Raw genomic sequence first — 19,730 nt, 5'->3', positions numbered from 1 at the left:
GGTGTCTGATATCAGTTAATCTTGTATCGTGACTATACAAGAACAAAGAGTCTAGTCCAGGATCATTACTGCCCCCTGTAGAAAGTGTGTGTGTGATGTGTGTGTAACCAAGTATCCTGACCCCTGACCCCTGGGCTGAGGAGCTGTGGGTAGCATACAGGACAGGAAGTTATATTTGCAGCAGGAAGTTGATTCACACATCGACTCTTGAGATCTGCTCCCTGCGCCTCCACACTCCCCTCAACCCTCCTTCCCACTCCCACACACTCAATTTAGCATTTCAAATATCAGCCATCACCCCGGCAACGCTCAGTGTGCCGTTTCTGCGGTGATGAGAATAGAACAGTAAGAGCCACAGATCATTGCTGGGAGCGTGACAGGTTGGGTAACATAGCTCCACAGACGTAACAAAACATAACGCATAACTAGAGGATAAGGCCACATGTCTGACACTGTGCTGACACATGAGGACTCAAGAAACAGGACACAGAACTGAGAGGAGTGCAGAGGAGAAGAGAGGAGAGAGGAGGAGAGGATAGAGGAGGAGAGGAAAGGAGAGAGGAGGAGAAGAGAGAGGAGAGATTAGCATTGAGAGTGAAAAAGAGAGAAGAGGAGGAGTTTGGAAGTAGAGAAAAAGCCAAAGATTTGCATAGTGAGTGAGAGAGTGGGAAGAAGGAGAGAAGAGGTGTAGCAGTGAGTGATTGAGATAAGAAGAGCAGAAGAGAGGAGAGCGAGGACAGGTCTACCTCTTCTTGACAGGGAAAGGGAAGCTGGAGTTGGAAGAGGAGAACACTGTTCTCCTGTGGCGCTGGGTTTGGGCCTCCCCATCAGAGTGGGGGCTGGAGGGACTGGGTGGGAGAGCGGGAGGGGGAGGGGGGGAAGAGGTGAAAGTGAAGGGGAGGAGGAGAAAAAGGAAGGAGCAGAAAGAAGAGCCAAACGGTCATTGGGAATGGAAGGACAGAAGAAGAGAAATTAGAAGAGAAACTGTAGCTGAGGTTGAATCCTTGAACATCCTTCAACACAACTCTTCCTCTATCCCCCCTTCCCAACCCTCTTCCTCCCTTCTCCCTCCTCTTCAAGGCTGAGTTGAGACAACGATATCCAGATCTCGTCTAACCCTCAGCCGTTAGAGCAGAGAGCACACACACATGGACATGCACACACACGCGCACCCACACACACACCGCACCCAGAGTGGACAGCGATCAGGGCTTCTGTTTCAAACTCAAGTCAACAGCTTGCTAATGGTACTCTGCTTCAAAGGAGTCACACACACAGCAAATCCAGACCATAATAGACTGAGCTATGGCACCTTAGCATGATTTTAACAATAGCGCTGAGCTTCAATAGGCCGATAGTGAACATGGGAACACCACCCTGGATGTGTGTATATACAGTGTGTGTGTGTGTGTACCTGGGTGGGAACAAATGATCCCAGTGAGTGGAGCAGCATGTACTGTATATCTGATGTGAATAAACAAGCAGACTCCAGTGCTTTACGTGTCTGAAACGTTCACTGGAGAAGATGCTTCCAACGCCTTGTGAAGACTATTCTCTAGAGTAGTAGAGAGCAGGTAAGAAAGGCTGAACCACACCCTTTCTACTTCCTGATTAGGAGAAGAAAGATCAGAGATGGAAAAGGGGGGAGTGGTAAAGTTCGATGAGTTGAGAGCTCCTGGTGAAGACTGTGAGCTTCTGGATGAAGCGAGAGAGGGAAGAGGAAGGTGGAGATGAGGGAGCAGGAGAGTGAAGGAGGGGGTTTAAATGTTTTATAGAGTTGATCTGATGGTAGGTAATGGTGTGTGTGTGTGTGTTCATGGATTCTGGGTACTCTGTTCTGATTATGAATGAGCTAGTTGAAACTGTCATAACCCCCCCCCCCCCCAAGCCACCCACACACACACACACACACAGTTCTCCACATCCAAGAACTATTAGAGACTTCATTCTTTCTCTCACACTCTTACTCTCAACACTCTCGCTCTTTCTCTCCTTCTATCGCACCTTCTCACCACCCCTCCCTCTTTCATCCTAGTCTCTCTCTCATCCCTCCTTCCACACCAAGGAAGTTAAACCTTTAGCTCCTCATGCAGCGGTTCCTAACCTGCAGTCATAGCAGGATACCAATAAAGTGATCTCTGTGCTGTCAGCAAAGTGACAGGCTATTGTATGGTGATGTCAATAAACTTGTAGGGTTGGTGCAGTTGGTGTTAATAAAGTTAATAAAAAGAAAGTGTTAATAAAGTTGTAGAGTGTTGTATAGTGGTGTGTTGGGTTACCTGGGGGCGGCCGGCGACGGGGGAGGAGAAGAGGATGATGGGAAGGCAAACTTGCGCATGGTGCTGGCGTCGGCAGCAGAGGAAGAGGAGTCCACCAGGTCCGGCATCCCTGGCGACGTGCTCACTGTCTCCGTGACAACCAGCTCAGGGTCCAGGATAAACAGCTCGTCCTGGGAGATCTCTGTCACGTAGTTGAGGTGCTCCTGATAGTGGACACACATGCACACATACATGCACACAGGCACACACATGCATTAACACACAAGCACGCACGCATGCACACGCATGCACACACACATACACACACACACACACACAGATGCGTGCACACACATGCATGCACACATAGACACGCAACCACACATAAACACACACACCTTTAGTAAGGAGGACATTCCCCATATATTTGAAATACATTGGTGAACATGTGGATGTCTTGTGGACTTTCCTGTGGTTTCCTGTGTATTCTACTGCACTGACCTGAGCCCGGTCTATCCTGTAGAAGCGGTCTGCAGTGGTGGCTGGAGAGTGGACAGGAAGTGAGACAGAAAGTTAGACATGGTTATACCTCACACATACGGCAATGTGTCAGATCCGGTACAGTATGTTACATGGCCAAACCCTTCAAAGCATGAAAGCACACACACACACACACAGACACACACACACACACACACACACAGTGTTCTAATGAGGCCAGAAAGTTGTTAAGACTGTGCAGGCCCCATCAGAGCAGTGACCTGATTATAGACCATGCCCAAGCAACAGTCCATGTTGCTGTCACACAGAGATAGGGGGCCAGCATAATAACTAGAACTAGTACCGTTAAAGGGGCATAATTGGCCCAGTGACTTGGGGTATGGATGGAGGGAGTGGAGGAGAGGAGAGAGGAGACGAGAAAAGAGAAGGGAAGAAAAAAGTATAAAGTGAAGAAGAGGAGCGGAGCGGGGCTGTGGTCTCAGGACACTGAGCTAGTCACCACATCATATCAGCATACTCATTAAAACCAAATGTTCTCAGAAAACATTCATTTGATAATGCATCCACAGACAGGAAATAGTCTTACATTCTAAAAGGGTAATCTAACAGAGCCTGTTCAGCCCTGCTCCCTTGTCGAGATGTGAGACCAAGTGTGTGTGCTCTGTGTGTGTATCCATCAAAGGACAGCTCTATGCAACAGAATACACAGCTCACAGGATATACACAGTACACAGGATTCAATTTGATGTCCAATTGATTAATTTTAAATAGATTTTCAGGTTTGAACTTCTTTCGATGAATCAGCCAGCCAGCCAGTGTGTATAGCTGGTATATTAGATACGATGTAGCTCAGTGTGATCTTCTGCATCAAGGCAGAGATAAAACAGAACAGACCCACAGTCACATTAATGAAGCCATCACTCAAACACTCAGCTGGAGGCTACTTGTTCTGGAGCTAATAAGGGACAGAGCAGGAAGGAGAGAGGAGGCCGAGAAAGAGAGAGAGATAGAGACAGAGTGAGGGAGAGATGGGGTAAAGAGACAGAGAAAGAGATATACAGAGAGGGTAGTTTATGTTGTAAATGGATTGATAGTGAAGTAGCAGAAATGTCTCCAGTCATCTAGCAGCACATTTCTATAGGGGTTAAACATGACAGAAAGTTTTCATCTCTGTTCTACTCTAATTACACTGGCAACCCCAGAAACACGTAGAAGGTTCTTTTTTACATGCAAAGCTCTCTCCCACTTTTCCCCTTTCACAATTTACTCTACACAATCCCTTATACCCAAGACAACATGCCCTTTCTCTTGCCCCCTACCCCCTACCCCCTGTCTCCTACCCCCTATCCCCTACCCCCTGTCTCCTACCCCCTATCCCCTGTCTCCTACCCCCTATCCCCTACCCCCTGTCTCCTACCCCCTATCCCCTACCCCCTGTCTCCTACCCCCTATCCCCTGTCTCCTACCCCCTATCCCCTAACCCCTGCCTCTCCACAACACAGCTTGTTTGTTCAAACAACCCTGAGAGAAGGAGCTGAGAATCCTGTGGGCTTAGCCTGGTGATCCTGGCGTGTGCAGCTCTGAAGCACACACATCTTTAACTGAGGGCGGATAGGCTAAAGCCTCTCATACAAACTGATCCTGCTGATCGTGGATCTGATCCCTTACAAGGTCTCTACTCTCACTCTGGCTCCACCTTAACCCCTTGAACTACAGCAGAGGAGAGGAGAACAGAGGGAAAGAGAGGAGAGAAGAGGAGAGAGGACGAGAGGAGAGGACAAGAGGAGAGGAGAGAGGACGAGAGGAGAGGAGGAGGCCTAGAGTGTGGTCTACTCACAGTCCAGGAAACACCACTTGGGCGAGAGCTTCTGAGAGGAGAGAGTCTTGGGCTTGGCTCCATCTTCCTCCTGAGAGAGGGGGAGAGAGAGGGAGGCAGAGAAAGGGGGGGAGAAAAAAACAAATGAGTTGTGTTCTTTGAGGCACAGAGTGAGGTAGAGGTATGTGTGTGTGTTGGGCCCCGCTCCTTCCCTCCCCCTGATTTCCCTCCCTCCCTCTACCCCCTTTACCTTGCGCCCTTTCTACCATACTCTCCACCTTGTCTTTGGAGCAGGTGTTTGAAGAGTGAGCAGAAGACACAAAGACCAGCCTCAAACAAACCCAACCTAGACCCAGTTTTAACAAATAAAGAGCTAGTCTGACACATGAAGGAATCTATACAACTATGCAGCATCTGCAGAGCTTAGAAACTCAAAATCCTTAGAAATGCTGACCCAATCCTGCTACTGACTTCACTGTGAATGCAAATATTTTAGAAGTGTTCCCAGGAAAAAGCAATAATGACTAATTCAAACTTTTAGTTTGTGTGTGTTTGTGTGTGTGTGTGTGTGTCTTGTGCGTTGGCGAGAACACACTCATACTTGGCCATGAGGCAAGAACACAGCTGAAGGTAGAGCTGATCTCTCAACACAACCTCAGACAAGACACACACACACGTGTTCCCACCCCCAGGTCACGATTAGAGAACACACGCCTACACATACGCAAAAACAGCAGTGGCAAGAGGCCTGGATCAGACCAGGGAGCTCCACTCATGCAGCTACACACACACACACACACACACCGGTATCAACAACGACAACAGCTAACTGGTGAAGGACAATCAAGTACTTCAAGACATTCTGTCACACACACAGGCATTACAACACTAGGACGCGTGTGCACCATGCTTCAAGGGGAACAAGGAGAAAACATGTCCAAGGGGGGAGATGGTACGGGGGGCACAGAGGACCTCCTGATACCCCCCCTCCCAAGGGCTGGTAGTGCGTGACTGGTCTGGGGTAGACACTCCCCTGGATCTAGCATCTATTATTCAGCACATCCCTTTATCAAGGCAGCAGGCTAAGTTATGTCATATCTAATGTGTGTGTGTGTGTGTGTGTGTATGTGTCTCAGATGGGCGCCTGTCTCTTTCTGCTGAAAAAACCCACAGCTGTCATCGGCTGTTTTTACTTTGTGATTGGACAGGAAGTGCATTAGTATCGCTAAGGACATATCAATCAGCAGCCTCCCTGCTTCCTGTGTCGACTGTACGAATGACTCCTAACAACTCTTAGACAATAGCAGCTCATCAAACACATTAGCCCTCATGCAAGCATTATAAACCGTTTAATGGTTTCCTAATGATCTCAATGATGACATGTTGGTGATGATTTTGAATGGAGTGGTTGTGTAAGCGAATGTGAAATTAAAGGGCAGGGTAGTTTCTAAGTGAGTGGTATTGTCTAAGGGAGCGGCCGTGTTGACGAAGGGAGCTGTAGTTCTCAGACTTGTTCCCCCTGTGCCAAGCCTTGCCATGCCTTGCCAAAGCCAGTTCTACAGACCTGCAAGACCAGCCGCTTGAAGGACGGCTGGAAGGTGATGAAGTCCTGAGGAAGAGGATGAGGAATGCCAGAGACACCATCAACCCAGAGAACACACACATACATCCACACGCTCACACACCTTCAAGGTCTAAAACCCATGGCAACTGCCTGTGACTGTCGACCTTCACGTAAAACTCTCTCCAGCTAACCTTTCTCTCCTCCTCTCTCTCCCTTTCTTCTCCTCCCCTCCTCCCTTCTCCTCCTTCTCCGTCCATCCTACTTCCTTGCGCTCTCTCCTTCCTTACTTTTCCCTCTCTCCTCACCTCTCTCCTCCCCTCTCCTCTCGCTCCTCTACTTCACCTCTCTCCTCCTCCTCCTCCTCTCTCTCCTGTTGCTCCCTCTTTACCTCCTGCAGTCTCTCGATGTGGGCACGGCAGGTCTCCAGGTCACTGTCTCCAGGAACCACGATCAGACCCAGAGGGATGGCTGAGGAGCAAACAACAACATATTATAATAAAACAACAACAATATAATGCTACAGCTCCTGTTTGTCGCCCGGAGAGGGAAGAGGAGAGATTTGGAGGGGAGGAGGGACAGGAGGAGAGTTACTGGGTCACAGGGTCCTATAAAAGCTTATCTCAGTTCAGGGTAAAAGATTGTTTACTGTAAAAGAGAGAGAGAGAGATAGATAGAGAGAGAGAGAGAGCGAGAGAGAGAGAGAGAGAGAGAGAGAGAGAGAGAGAGAGAGAGAGAGAGAGAGAGAGAGAGAGAGAAAGAGAGAGAGAGAAATAACATGAAGTGAGAGAGAGAAAGGCGGGCAGATTTGTTCATGGAGGAATCTGCTGTTGCCTAGCAACCTTGGAACAGTTTTTCATATTCAATTCTGTTTTCTCTCCTCCTTTTCTCTCTCTCTCCCTCCCTCCCTCACCCTCATCCCTCTTTTTCTCTTCCTCCCTCGCCTCATCCCAATTCTTTCTCTTTTTTGCTTTCCTCTTCCATCTCTTTCTCCTTCTCTCTTTTTGGCTTCTCTCTCTCTCCACCCTCCTCCCCATGTCTCTGTTGTTCCTGTCACAGCGGAGTTGTCAGTAAGCTCTTTAAAAGTGTCAGACGAGTGAGACAACGAGCTGCCTGCTATCTGCCCTACTCTGCTGCTGTTCTCATGGATCAGAGAGAGAGGGGGAAGAAACAGGGAGAACGAGAGAGAGAAAGAGGGAGAGAGAGGGAGAGAGAGAGAGAAAGAGGGAGAGAGAGGGAAAGGAAAAGAGTGACAGCAGCTGTTTGTACCTCAACCTGAGAGTACACAAGACAAGACCTGCTTTTGAGACTGACAGGTACTCTCACACACACACACACACACACACACACAAACATACACACACACATACACAATCACACATACCCTCACACACAAACACTTACACACAACCGTCTGGCACAGATTCCACCGCCATCATCATCATCATCATCATCATCATCATCATCATCATCATCATCATCATCATCATCATCATCATCATCCTCTAAATCCATTCTTCTCCACACCACATCATTTACATACACACTCTGCCCCCCAGTGGTGAAGACAACTCTGACAGACCACCATGACTCCATGTCACAAACTACTTCCTCAACTTGCACCAATTACAGCCCAGCATGAGTGTTCTGTAGAGATCTGGGTCTGTGTAACAGGCCATGACCACCCGGTCCCATCTCCTCGTTAGAGCGGCAGAAAAGAGAAAACACTCTCGCGGACTGTCTGACTAACATGTCTTAGAGAGCTGGAACTAATAGCCGCAGGCTTGTCTGGCTGAGTCTGTCGTCAGAATGGACCAGGCCCAGAGGACCAGCACCAGCGCAGCCACAGAGACACACTCTCTGAGTTGGCTTTCAGCAGGATCATCACGTCACAAAAAAACGTCTGAACTGGCCGAAACTCTCGAACCAGACGGACTTCAATGGGAATGGACTTCAGAGGGCCAGTCCAAACACGCTGCAGCGCCCGGCCTCCCTCCCTGCCCCAGTCGCCCCCAGGCCCCCACGCTCTCCACCAGACACGGAGACAACAAAGACTAGAACACGCTGTACAAACAGACTCCTGTGTTTGTTTGTTGGTGTGTGTGTGGGTGCATGCATTTGTCTGTGTAGAGAGAGAAACAAGTAGTCAACATGCTGTCTGTCTGAAGTTGTTCAATGGAAAATATGAGTAGGAGGAAGGAGAGACGGAGGAGGTGGAGGAGGAGGTGGAGGATGAAGAGGTGGAGGATGAAGAGGAGGAGGTGGAGGAGGAGGATGAACAGGAGGAGGTGGAGGAGGTGGAGGATGAAGAGGAGGAGGTGGAGGAGGAGGTGGAGGAGGTGGAGGAGGAGGTGGAGGAGGAGGTGGAGGATGAAGAGGAGGAGGTGGAGGAGGAGGATGAACAGGAGGAGGTGGAGGAGGTGGAGGATGAAGAGGAGGAGGTGGAGGAGGAGGATGAACAGGAGGAGGTGGAGGAGGTGGATGATGAAGAGGAGGAGGTGGAGGATGAAGAGGAGGAGGTGGAGGAGGTGGTGGAGGAGGTGGAGGATGAAGATGAGGAGGCGGAGGATGAAGAGGAGGAGGTGGAGGATGAAGAGGAAAAGGAGGAGATGAGAAGAAGCAAACAAAGGAGGCAGAGCCAGAGGAGGAGATAAAAGTTGAGAAAAAGTAGTTAAAAAGTTGGTGTGTGGGAAAAAGAGGGGAGGAATAGAGGAGAAATACCAGTCTGGGGCAGGTGATGTTTATTACTGTGTGAGTGTGTGAGTGTATGTGTGTGAGTGTGTGCGTGTATGTGTCTGTGGGAGTTCAAGGCTGTCTGGGTAGCTATGTTGGCTGTGCATCAGTAGAACCAGGCCCTAGCTAGCCGTTAATGAGCTAGCCGCTAGCTTCTCTCTGATGCTTATTGAGGCTTAGTTCCCAGAGGGAGGTTCCTGTCTTATACTGTACACACACACACACACACACACACACACTGTATAAGAACAGCTTAATGGATTCATAGAATGAGGGACCAAATTCTGGAGCCTGAGTCTTCCCCCTGCCTCCCCCTGCCCCTTCTTCACCCCATCCTTCCCCAATGTCATAGTCTCTCCTTCCCCTCCATCCCCCTTCTCTTCCCTCCAAACCCTGATCTTCATTAAAGATGAGAAAGAGAGAGGGAGAGAAAGAGAGAAGGATACAGAAAAATATACTGAGAAATAGTGAGAGGTATCAAGGAGAGAGTGAGAAATAGTGAGAGAGAGAGACAAACAGAGAGAGAGAGAGTTTGTCTCAGTGGGTAACAGCGTATTAATCAGACTGGACTTCCTCTGCCTGCTGTAATTAGCCTGAGGTGACAGATGGCTGCATCTGCAAACACACATGCACACACAAAAGCACACACACAAACACACAAAAACACTGGGGGACACATAGCTGCATTCACACAGGAACACATAGTGGTTTGGTAAAGATGGATGTGTCTATACTGACAGCAGACTGACTCTGACAGAGAGGAAGGGTCTGCTTATGTGGACATAGAGATACCATGTCAGAATTTTTAACTGGCTACAGCACACACACACACCCACAAGCACACACACACACGCACACTCTTGGGAACTCACAGGCTTGTCGGAGCTTCTCCTTGTCGTAGTTCAGAGCTTCATAGTTGTGCATGCTGATCCTGTTCACACGGATCCTCAACCTCTCAGGGATTGGCTGCTGGCTGGAGGCAGGAAGGGGAGGGGCAAAGCACAGGAAGAGAAGGGGCAGAGGACAGGACATTATGTCAGTCAAGTGACACAGTCTTATTAAAAGGCTTACGGTAGGACAATTTGGATAGTTTTGAAACCTGTGTCGTTCTACTGAATGAAATGAGATTGTTTGGTCATTCAAAGTACCAGCGTAGCATCATACACCATTATATGTCCGTTTGCAGGCTTGGTGTGTCTCAGTAGGGTGACACTGTTCAGAAATAAATGTCAACCTGTCCTTAGCACATGGGGCTCTTAGACCAACATGTAACTCCAAACAGGCTGTGTTCTCCAGACTAGCTGTGTGCAGCAGGCTGTGTTCTCCAGACTAGCTGTGTGCAGCAGGCTGTGTTCTCCAGACTAGCTGTGTGCAGCAGGCTGTGTTCTCCAGACTAGCTGTGTGCCAGCAGGCTGTGTTCTCCAGACTAGCTGTGTGCAGCAGGCTGTGTTTTTCAGACTAGCTGTGTGCCAGCAGGCTGTGTTCTCCAGACTAGCTGTGTGCCAGCAGGCTGTGTTCTCCAGACTAGCTGTGTGCCAGAAGGCTGTGTTCTCCAAACTAGCTGTGTGCAGCAGGCTGTGTTCTCCAGACTCTAGCTGTGTTCCAGCAGGCTGTGTTTTTCAGACTAGCTGTGTTCCAGCAGGCTGTGTTCTCCAGACTAGCTGTGTGCCAGCAAGCTGGGTGTTATTGTACTGATATGTTAGCAGTCTGAGGCGGACAGCGGAGGAGGCTGACCGACAGAGATTACCCACAGGTACAGCAGCAGTCTGGTGACAGCCTGTCAGACGGAGAGAGAGGAGGGGGGACGAGGAGTCAAGATGGTCTACAGTAGTGCTGCCACTCTCCTCCCCACTCCTCTCCCCTGTCATCTCTTCTCCTCCTCTCCTCCTCTCTTCTCTTCTCTTCTCCTCTCCTCTCTTCCTCCCCTCTCCTCCTTTATTGCTTCCTCTCTTGTCCTCGACTCTTCTCCCCCCCATCCCCACATCTGCTCTCCTCACCTCTGCTCCTGCCTTTTAATTGCAATCAAGATCAATGTAATTTCATACAAGTATAGATTATAAAAATGATTACACATTTAACAGTATCTTATTAAAAGATCTATACAGTGTGTACCATAGCCTCCAGACAGCATAGCAACAGAACCAACCAAGGATGAAATGAGCTTGACTGTAGCACAGCACTCAAATACATCATTTTGCTCATTATGAACTAATGGACTGAGCCATGCTGGTTATCAAATTCTCCATCTCCAGGTATGGATTTCTGGAGCAGAAAGCTGGAAAATAAGGGTTTTGTGAAGGACAAGCACCTTACAGTTTACAATTTCAAGGATGTGTGTGTACATGCATGAGTCTTTTTGCTGATGTGTGGGTGAGTGTGTGTTTTGATGTGTGTGAGCATGTGTGTGTTTGGATGTGTGTGAGCGTGTGTGTGTTTGGATGTGTGTGAGCGTGTGTGTGTTTGGATGTGTGTGAGCGTGTGTGTGTTTGTGTGTGTGTGTGTGTGTGGGTGTGTGTGTGTGTGTGTGTGTACTGACTCGTTGAGCAGGGGGATGGAGGTCCTCCTCTTGCTCTTCTGCAGCATGTTGGCCTGGTTCCTCAGGTTGATGTGGATGACGGAGGGCGCCAGCTTACAGGGCTCCCCGTCCACCTGCATGGGAATGGGCTTGTAGGTGGTCAGGGTCACCTCCCGGCACTGGTTCAACCTCTCCCCATGACCCCCGACCTGGAGGGTCGCCTGGGGAGATAGGAGGTGGGGCGGTGGAGGAGAAGGTATGAGTTTGGTTGGGGTCATACACAAACACGTGCATGGAAAAGCACACACCCATTGGTCAGTTATTACCAGAGAGGTCATGGTGAATCCGATGACCTCGATGCAGCCGTCATCGTGACGCTGGGGTTCAAAGTCGTGGTGATCACTGGGGTTTCCCCAGGGCATGGTGCCTGCACAGTACCTACCACACACACATAGGACACACTTTCTGTGAGAGTGTGTGTGTGTGTGTGTGTGTCTGCGTGTGTGTGTGTGTTTGTTTGTCAGTGTGTGTGTGTGTCCATTTACCTGGGGATGTTGAGGAAAACCAGACACTGCAGCTTTAACTCCTGGACCTTGGATGTGAGGTCTGTACCATCACACTGTGGAGGGAGAGGAGAGGAGGGGAAGGGAGGGGAAGAGGAGGAGAGGGGAGGGGAGGCGAGATGGATTAGTATCATTGTTGTGGATTGACTCTGTTCTGGTATGTGTCGTACTCAAGTGTGTAGAGGTGTTGGTGTTTGGACACAAACTCACCACCACCTTGATGTGTTTGGCTAGGTCTTTGGAGCTTCCCATGAGGAAGTCTGAAAAGGCGGTCTGGGAGAAGAACACACACACAGAATTAAAAATGATCATTAAACAAATAAGGCTGTTGATTTTGGCAGTAACTCACAGTGGTGAAAAAGACTGTACTCACTCCAGCATAGAACATCTTGTTTCGAAATCGACTATTGAACTTCTCAGGGTTGGCCTCTGAGAGAGAAAGAGAGAGAGAGAAAGAGAGAGAGAGAAAGAGAGAGAAAAGGAGAGAGAGAGAGAGAGCAAAGAAGAAAAAGAAAGCGAAACCCAAAAAGAGGGGTTCAGATATGCCTACAGGACATGATGTACAGCACATATCTCTACGGCCCTGCTCTTTTATGGATACAAATGTATATGAGCATTCATCTCTGCATTGTTGAGGGGACAGCAGTGAGGGTTTGAAGATGTCAACAGACTAACCTCTGGACTCATGGAACTCTAGGGTGACGTGGGCATCGAAGCCTAGACTGAAGTAGTTGTTGAAGACGTCCAGAGGAAGCTAGAGAAGGGAGAAACCAAACACACACACACACATACAGTTTAAAGTAAGGGCTGAGCATGGATGCCAGCTCCTATCACCTTCTTCTCCGGACCAGCCATGCTGACTAGCCTTAGCATGACTGGCTTTGCTCCCCTGGGTCCTAGCACAGTCTCTCTGTTTCCTTTCCTCTCTCTCATTCCATCTCCTCTCCCTCTCTCTCTCTCTCCCTCTCAGTTTCCTTTCCTCTCTCTGTCATTACATCTCCTCCCTCTCTCTCTCTCTCTCTCTCTCTCTCTCTCTCTCTCTCTCTCTCTCTCTCTCTCTCTCTCTCTCTCTCTCTCTCTCTCTCTCTCTCTCTCTCTCTCTCTCTCTCTCTCTCTCTCTCTCTCTCTCTCTCTCTCTCTCTCTCTCTCTCTCTCTCTCTCTCTCTCTCTCTCTCTCTCTGTTTCCTTCTCTGTTTCCCTGGCTAATCAAAGATGTCAGCTTGTTAGGAGGGGTCAGACAGGAAGCCAGACAGGAAGTCAGGTATGTGTCTGGGCCTGTCACGACTGCTTTATATGCTCCACATCTCTCTCTCTCTCTTTCTCTCTCTCTCTTTCTCTCTATCTCTGTCTCTCTGTTTCTGACCCGTGGACGGATCTTTCTTGACACCAACGTCCCTCTGTCTTTTCCCCTCTCTCCCTCTCTGTTCCCCTCTCTGGCAATCCCTCTGTCCACACAAAGTCTAAACTTTGATGTCCCGAGTGAGGCTCCTTCAGAAAACCTTCAGGAACAGTTAGAAGTCAGGCGGATGTTTGGTGTGAACTTGTTTACCAACTAGTGACACTGGAGGGGAGATAATACTGTGCAGCTCCCTGAAAACTTCATTACAGCTCTGCTGATTTATACTATCATTAGAAATACTGGCATGTCCTCACACACACACACACACACACACACACACACAAGGGTCCAAATACACGCCAAGGGCACAAACAGAAAATCCTAAAATATTTCAGGGCATTCTGTTTTAGTGAAAAGAAGGAAGGGAGAGAGGATGGAGGAGATTATAGAGGAGGAAAGGAAAGGATAAAGGAGGAGATGATGGAGGAGGAGAGGAGATGATGGAGGAGGAGAGGAGACGATGGAGGAGGAGATGATTGAGGAGGAGAAGATGATGGAGGAGGAGAAGATGATGGAGGAGGAGAGGAGATGATGGAGGAGGAGATGATGGAGTAGGAGATGATGGAGGAGGAGAGGAGACGATGAAGGAGGAGGAGGAGATGATGGAGGAGGAGATGATGGAGGAGGAGATGATGGAGTAGGAGATGATGGAGGAGGAGAGGAGACGATGGAGGAGGAGAGGAGATGATGGAGGAGGAGGAGATGATGGAGGAGGAGGAGATGATGGAGGAGGAGGAGATGATGGAGGAGGAGATGATGGAGGAGGAGGAGATGATGGAGGAGGAGGAGATGGAGGAGGAGGAGATGATGGAGGAGGAGATGATGGAGGAGAAGGAGATGATGGAGGAGGAGATGATGGAGGAGGAGGAGATGATGGAGGAGGAGGAGATGATGGAGGAGGAGGAGATGATGGAGGAGGAGATGATGGAGGAGGAGGAGATGATGGAGGAGGAGGAGATGGAGGAGGAGGAGATGATGGAGGAGGAGATGATGGAGGAGAAGGAGATGATGGAGGAGGAGATGATGGAGGAGGAGGAGATGATGGAGGAGGAGATGATGGAGGAGGAGGAGATGATGGAGGAGGAGGAGATGATGGAGGAGGAGGAGGAGATGATGGAGGAGGAGGAGATGATGGAGGAGGAGATGGTGATGGAGGAGATGATGGAGGAGATGATGGAGGAGGAGGAGATGATGGAGGAGGAGATGATGGAGGAGGAGATGATGGAGGAGATGATGGAGGAGGAGATGATGGAGGAGGAGATGATGGAGGAGGAGATGATGGAGGAGGAGATGATGGAGGAGGAGATGATGGAGGAGGAGAGCAGTGCTACCTTGTCTGCCTGCTGCTCATCCCTCTCCTCAGCAGCAGCCTCCAGGTTGGGCTGGACCTGCAGGTTCCAGCGGTCCAGCTGCACCATGTTCCCGTCCTCCACGTGGGACAAGATCTTCGACACAGGCTCGTCTGTGTAGCCCTGCAGGGACATGGGACGTCAGGGCGTGCGTGTGGGTGTGTTTTGAAGGGTTGTGTGTCTGCAGTACACACGCATGCTGTGCACCGTGTGTGTGTACTCACCCCTCCCCAGTTGAGGGTCCGGGCCAGGTCATTCCCAGTGCCCAGAGGCAGCACTGCTACAGCAGGCTGGGGGTTCAGCTGCAGCTGGTCCAGAGTAGACAGGATCCAGCCCACCTAAACACACACACACAGATATACATCCTTTGTTAAGGAAGTGACTTTGTATTTGTGAGCATGTGTATGTGTGTGTGTGTGTGTGTGTGCGCGCGTGTGTGCTTACTGTGCCATCTCCTCCACACGCCAGGATCCTCAGGTTGTGGACCTTGCGGTACAGCTCTAACCTAGAGACACATACGATTGTTATCGTATACTGTACATTATTACTGTAACTACTGACACACACACACAGTATGATCACCTACTGGTTGTGTACTGTATACGCACACACCAACATCAATTACAGCTAATATCATTCAGACTGCAGATCCACAGTCTCTGGTAATAATAAGGTTCTCTACACGAACAGCTCCAATCCAGCTCATCAACAGTGTATGTGTGCGTGTTTTTGTGTGTGTGTGTGTGTGTATTTGTTTAGCTGCACACTGCTACTGTCTGCCAGGACACACAGAGGTAGAACAGAGAAAGTTATCTCTTCTCAGACCAGACCAGACCAGCCTCATTAGGCTGACACACTGAAGGAGCAGTGTGTCTGAGTGTGTGTGTGAGAGTATGTGTGTGTGAGAGTGTGTGTGTGTGTGTGTGTGCGTGCGTGTGTGTGTATTGCCAGACCATGTGTGATGGAGGAAAAGTTTGCACCTGGTGTTTTCAGGAGGAAGCTGCATACTGAAGTGAAATTAAAAACACAGCTGAAGTCTTTGAAAAGTTGTTCTTTCTCCGAAAACAGAAAGTGCAAATTTTGGTGGCTGCGAAAAAAAACTGTTTTATCTTTGTAAATTGTGTTTGGGCTGAATGATGAAGTGCATCCTACAAAGGGTGTCACCAAAACCACAATATAAATGCTTTATCCTCTACACACAAGACACACACACATAACCCCCTGCACACATGCCATACACACACACAAACACACAGACAGCAGACGTACCCATCCTTAGGTCCGCCCTGGCTGAGATCAAACACCTGACGAGGATTCAAGTACCACATGAAGGACTGGATAATCTTAGCACCCTGGAAGAGGAGAGACAAGAGTAGGAGAGGAGAGAAGAGGAGCAGAGAGAGGATGAGAGAGAGAGACCGAGAGAAAGAGAGCGTGAGAAGAGGAAGAGGATGAGTGGAAGGAGACGGAGAGAAGGCAAACACAGGCTGTTGAAAATAATTAACGTGTGACTGAATGTGACAGAAAATTGGCTAATGGCTATCACGCTTGCATTAATGATCTGTGTGTGTGTGTGTGTGGGGGGGGGGGGGGGGGGTGATGTGTTGGCGGAGAAGGGGTATTATGGGATGAGGTGTTGGGGAGGGGAGGGTGGATGTTGTGTCTCCCAGGAGACCTCTACCCAACCAATCAGAAAAAGAACAGTCAGGATGTTGGACTTGCCTGACTAGGTCTGCACTGACATAGACAAAACAGCAGTGTGTGTGTGTGCGTGTGTGTGTGTGTCTCACCTGATTCCCTCCACTCTTGGGGTTGACAAACACCAGCAGAGGCTTCATGAGCTGGGAGGGAATGGGCCTGACAATGAATGGCTTCCATCTAGCCTCCTGGAGAGGAGAGGAGGAGAGGGGAGGGGAAGGGTGGAGAGGCGAGGGGAGTGGAGGGGAGGGGAGGCGAGTGGAGGAGAGGGGAGGGGAGGGGAAGGGTGGAGAGGCGAGGGGAGTGGAGGGGAGGAGAGGGGAGGGGAGGGGAAGGGGAGGGGAGGGGTGGAGAGGCGAGGGGAGGCGAGGCGAGGGGAGGGGAGGGGAGGCGAGGCGAGGTGAGGCGAGGGGAGGGGAGGGGAGGCGAGGGGAGGCGAGGGGAGAGTTTTGAGGACGACAGCAGTCATGAGGACAGATATCTCTGGGATCTCTCCTGTGTATAGTTACAGTATCTACTTGTACAGGATCCGGACGTCAGGCTAACCCAGTAAGGGTAGAAGCAGGCTCCACTATGTCTCCCGTAGAACCATTATAAACCAATCGCTCTATCCGCAGTCTGGCCTGGCCAACCTCTGATTGGCCAAGAGCAGGAAGAATGTCCTCATCAATCAGCCTATAGTGTCTACTGATGTGATTGAGTTTCCGCCCCAAGTCTGAACCCAGTAGACACTCAGGTCAGTACGTCTCTGACCCCCTAATAAATCAATAAATCAATAACGGAGACGACAGCGTGACGGTCACATGTTTGAGTCTAGAACACACATGCACCAGCAGGATTCCATGTACGGCTTTCACAAACAGGAAACCCCATATATGGTCACAGTGGAGGAGTTGGACGCTGTGTCCAGAATGAAGCTCTTACTGTGGTTCTAAACCCACAATAAGTAAACTTCAAAACACAACATCCAAATAAGTATGGCAGCACTCACCTACGTTCAGAAAAAGAACAGGGGGCAGTCCCTTACTTTTGGTCATCAAACAAAGCATGCTAACGTTCGGCCTGGTCGGCCTTCATCTCTGATGGAAGCCGACCAGGCCGACCGACCAGGCCGAACGACTGACCAGGCCGACCGACCAGCCGACCGACCAGGCCGACCGACTGACCAGGCCCGACCGACCAGGCCGATCCGACCAGCCGACCGACCAGGCCGACCGACTGACCAGGCCGACCGACCAGGCCGACCGACCAGGCCGACCGACCAGCCGAACGACCAGGCCGAACGACCAGGCCGAACGACCAGGCCGAACGACCAGGCCGAACGACCAGGCCGACTGATCTGGCCGACCGACCAGGCCGACCGACCAGGCCCACACATGTATGGTGAACGGCCGTACCTCTGCACCCTTCTTGCTAGACTTGCGCTTGAACGACGTTCGTTTTTTCTTTTTACTGGACTTCAGGGATGTCTGAGAGAGAGAGAGAGAGAGAGAGAGAGAGAGAGAGAGAGAGAGGAGAGAGAGAGAGAGAGAGAGAGAGAGAGAGAGAGAGAGAGAAAGAGAGACAGAGAGAGAGGGTGGGGTAAACATTAACGAGGAGAAATCTTCCTCTCAACCACAGATCAACATATCTGTATATATACGCATGTTTTTATGCAACATGAGAGATGGATACATAGGTGACAGCAGCGTTAGCGGCGCTCTGGTCAGTGACAGCACTTATTGTGTGGAGGTACGCTGCCCTCTGCTGGTCAGACTGCTGCTGGAGCAGGGCTGCAGTGGGGACTGAAGACATGGGTCCAATCCAATAGTACATAAGGTTTATTGACAAGTGTGACAGCCTACCTGTGGCCTGCGAACGTGGATGATCCAGGGTGGGCGGGACTATGACGGCAGCATGGGCGCCCAGAGAACATGCCTCCTCAATCTGTTGCAGCATGAAGCATGACACCTTGTTGTGATACTGGACACACACACAAACACACACACGGGCAGGAAAGAGATGTTCACAGTTCTGACAGCTTCATGGCTTGTAATGCATTTATCTTTAAACCCCTCTCACCACACACATACATACACACACACACACATACACGCACACACATACACACACACACACACAAAACACCAGACAAACCACTAACATCCATTATCACAAGGAACTACTGAGTCACCATTTCACAAGCACTTATCGCCTGCTCACAGTTACACATAATGTACCGAGACAGTCGGAACACTTACTGCCTGTTTGCACCAGGAACAGCTGATGGCCACAATCTCTTTACTGTGAAAGGCAAACTTCTGCTGGAAGCCCTGAGAGCAGACACACACACACACGTATGAGAGGCGTGTGAGGGAGTGTGACCTGGGTGTAGGACAGCAGTGCAGCGGCTCACCTTGCCACACTGACGACACTTGCCGTCCTGACGCCGCCGGTGGACCCAGTGGTGCCGCACGATGCTGGGCTGAACAACAGAACACACCACAACATACATGTACATGTATCTACTAGGACGCCCGCTTGCCAGTGTTTGGAGTGGAGGATGAGAGGGAAGAGAACTTGGAGGAGGAGGAGGAGGAGGAGAAGGAGGGAGAGGAGAAAGAGGAGGAGGAGGGAGAGGAGAAGGAGGAAGCAAAGAAAGAGGAGGAGGAGGGAGGGGCGAAAGTGAAGGGGCAAGAGGAAGGGGAGAAGGACAAAAAGGAGAACAAGTAGGTACTGTAGCGCAGAAACAATATGAGCCGGAAGATAAGAGAGGAACACAAGGAGAAGGATGAGTATGAAAAGATGAGGTAGAGAAGAAGAGAGAGATCAGTACCTTACTCACCTCCCTCAGGTTCCTGGAGCCTGACTCCCGAAAGGAGGGCTTGCACCTGAAGTTGATCTGCAGGACAAAGGAGAGCATCCTTACCTCTGATCACTCATTATATCACCTCCAATCATTCATTCATTAAGTCATTTACTCATTGGTGCATTCATTCACTCATATCTGGCTCATGTTAGGTTGCGTTCCAAAAGTCAATCCAAACCCAGAGAGAGAGAGATGGCCCCTTTGGCCCAATCGAGCCAAGAGTCAGGGGTAAGGCGGTCAGGCTCAGAGAGCACACTGACCTGGAGAGAGCAGTAAAGTGCCATGGTAACCATTAGAAGCCAGGTCAATTTCCGGAAGGCATTCTGACAACCCATCACCAAACCTCCACCACACTAACAAACCATTGATCAAATAACAGCTAATCATGACCCCTAACAAACTATTAACTAATCCTAAAGTAGCCAGCAGGTACAGAGCATCCATCTTGTCAACAGTTAAAATAAAATGATAGATTAGCGATTGCAGATT

General features: G+C 49.9%; 1 protein-coding gene across 1 annotated transcript in view; it reads right to left on the bottom strand.

Moving 5' to 3' along the window:
- The window catches only part of LOC134028525 (diacylglycerol kinase zeta-like), a 35,298-nt gene that overhangs the window by 6,150 nt on the left and 9,418 nt on the right, over positions 1-19,730 (bottom strand). Inside the window, 23 exon segments of the mRNA XM_062472135.1 lie at positions 2,013-2,017; positions 2,298-2,482; positions 2,760-2,800; positions 4,597-4,666; positions 6,528-6,607; positions 9,742-9,842; positions 11,406-11,605; positions 11,711-11,822; positions 11,930-12,003; positions 12,158-12,220; positions 12,321-12,376; positions 12,623-12,701; positions 14,678-14,818; positions 14,920-15,033; positions 15,140-15,200; positions 15,965-16,047; positions 16,486-16,581; positions 17,791-17,862; positions 18,238-18,264; positions 18,266-18,355; positions 18,634-18,705; positions 18,789-18,857; positions 19,218-19,274. Coding sequence (XP_062328119.1) covers positions 2,013-2,017; positions 2,298-2,482; positions 2,760-2,800; positions 4,597-4,666; positions 6,528-6,607; positions 9,742-9,842; positions 11,406-11,605; positions 11,711-11,822; positions 11,930-12,003; positions 12,158-12,220; positions 12,321-12,376; positions 12,623-12,701; positions 14,678-14,818; positions 14,920-15,033; positions 15,140-15,200; positions 15,965-16,047; positions 16,486-16,581; positions 17,791-17,862; positions 18,238-18,264; positions 18,266-18,355; positions 18,634-18,705; positions 18,789-18,857; positions 19,218-19,274 — 1,948 coding nt within the window.

The sequence above is a fragment of the Osmerus eperlanus genome, chromosome 10 (assembly GCF_963692335.1).
Source record: "Osmerus eperlanus chromosome 10, fOsmEpe2.1, whole genome shotgun sequence".
NCBI classification, from domain to species: Eukaryota; Metazoa; Chordata; class Actinopteri; order Osmeriformes; family Osmeridae; genus Osmerus; species Osmerus eperlanus.
Note: the sequence above shows the minus strand (reverse complement) of the source record. Positions and strands in the feature narration are given on the sequence as shown.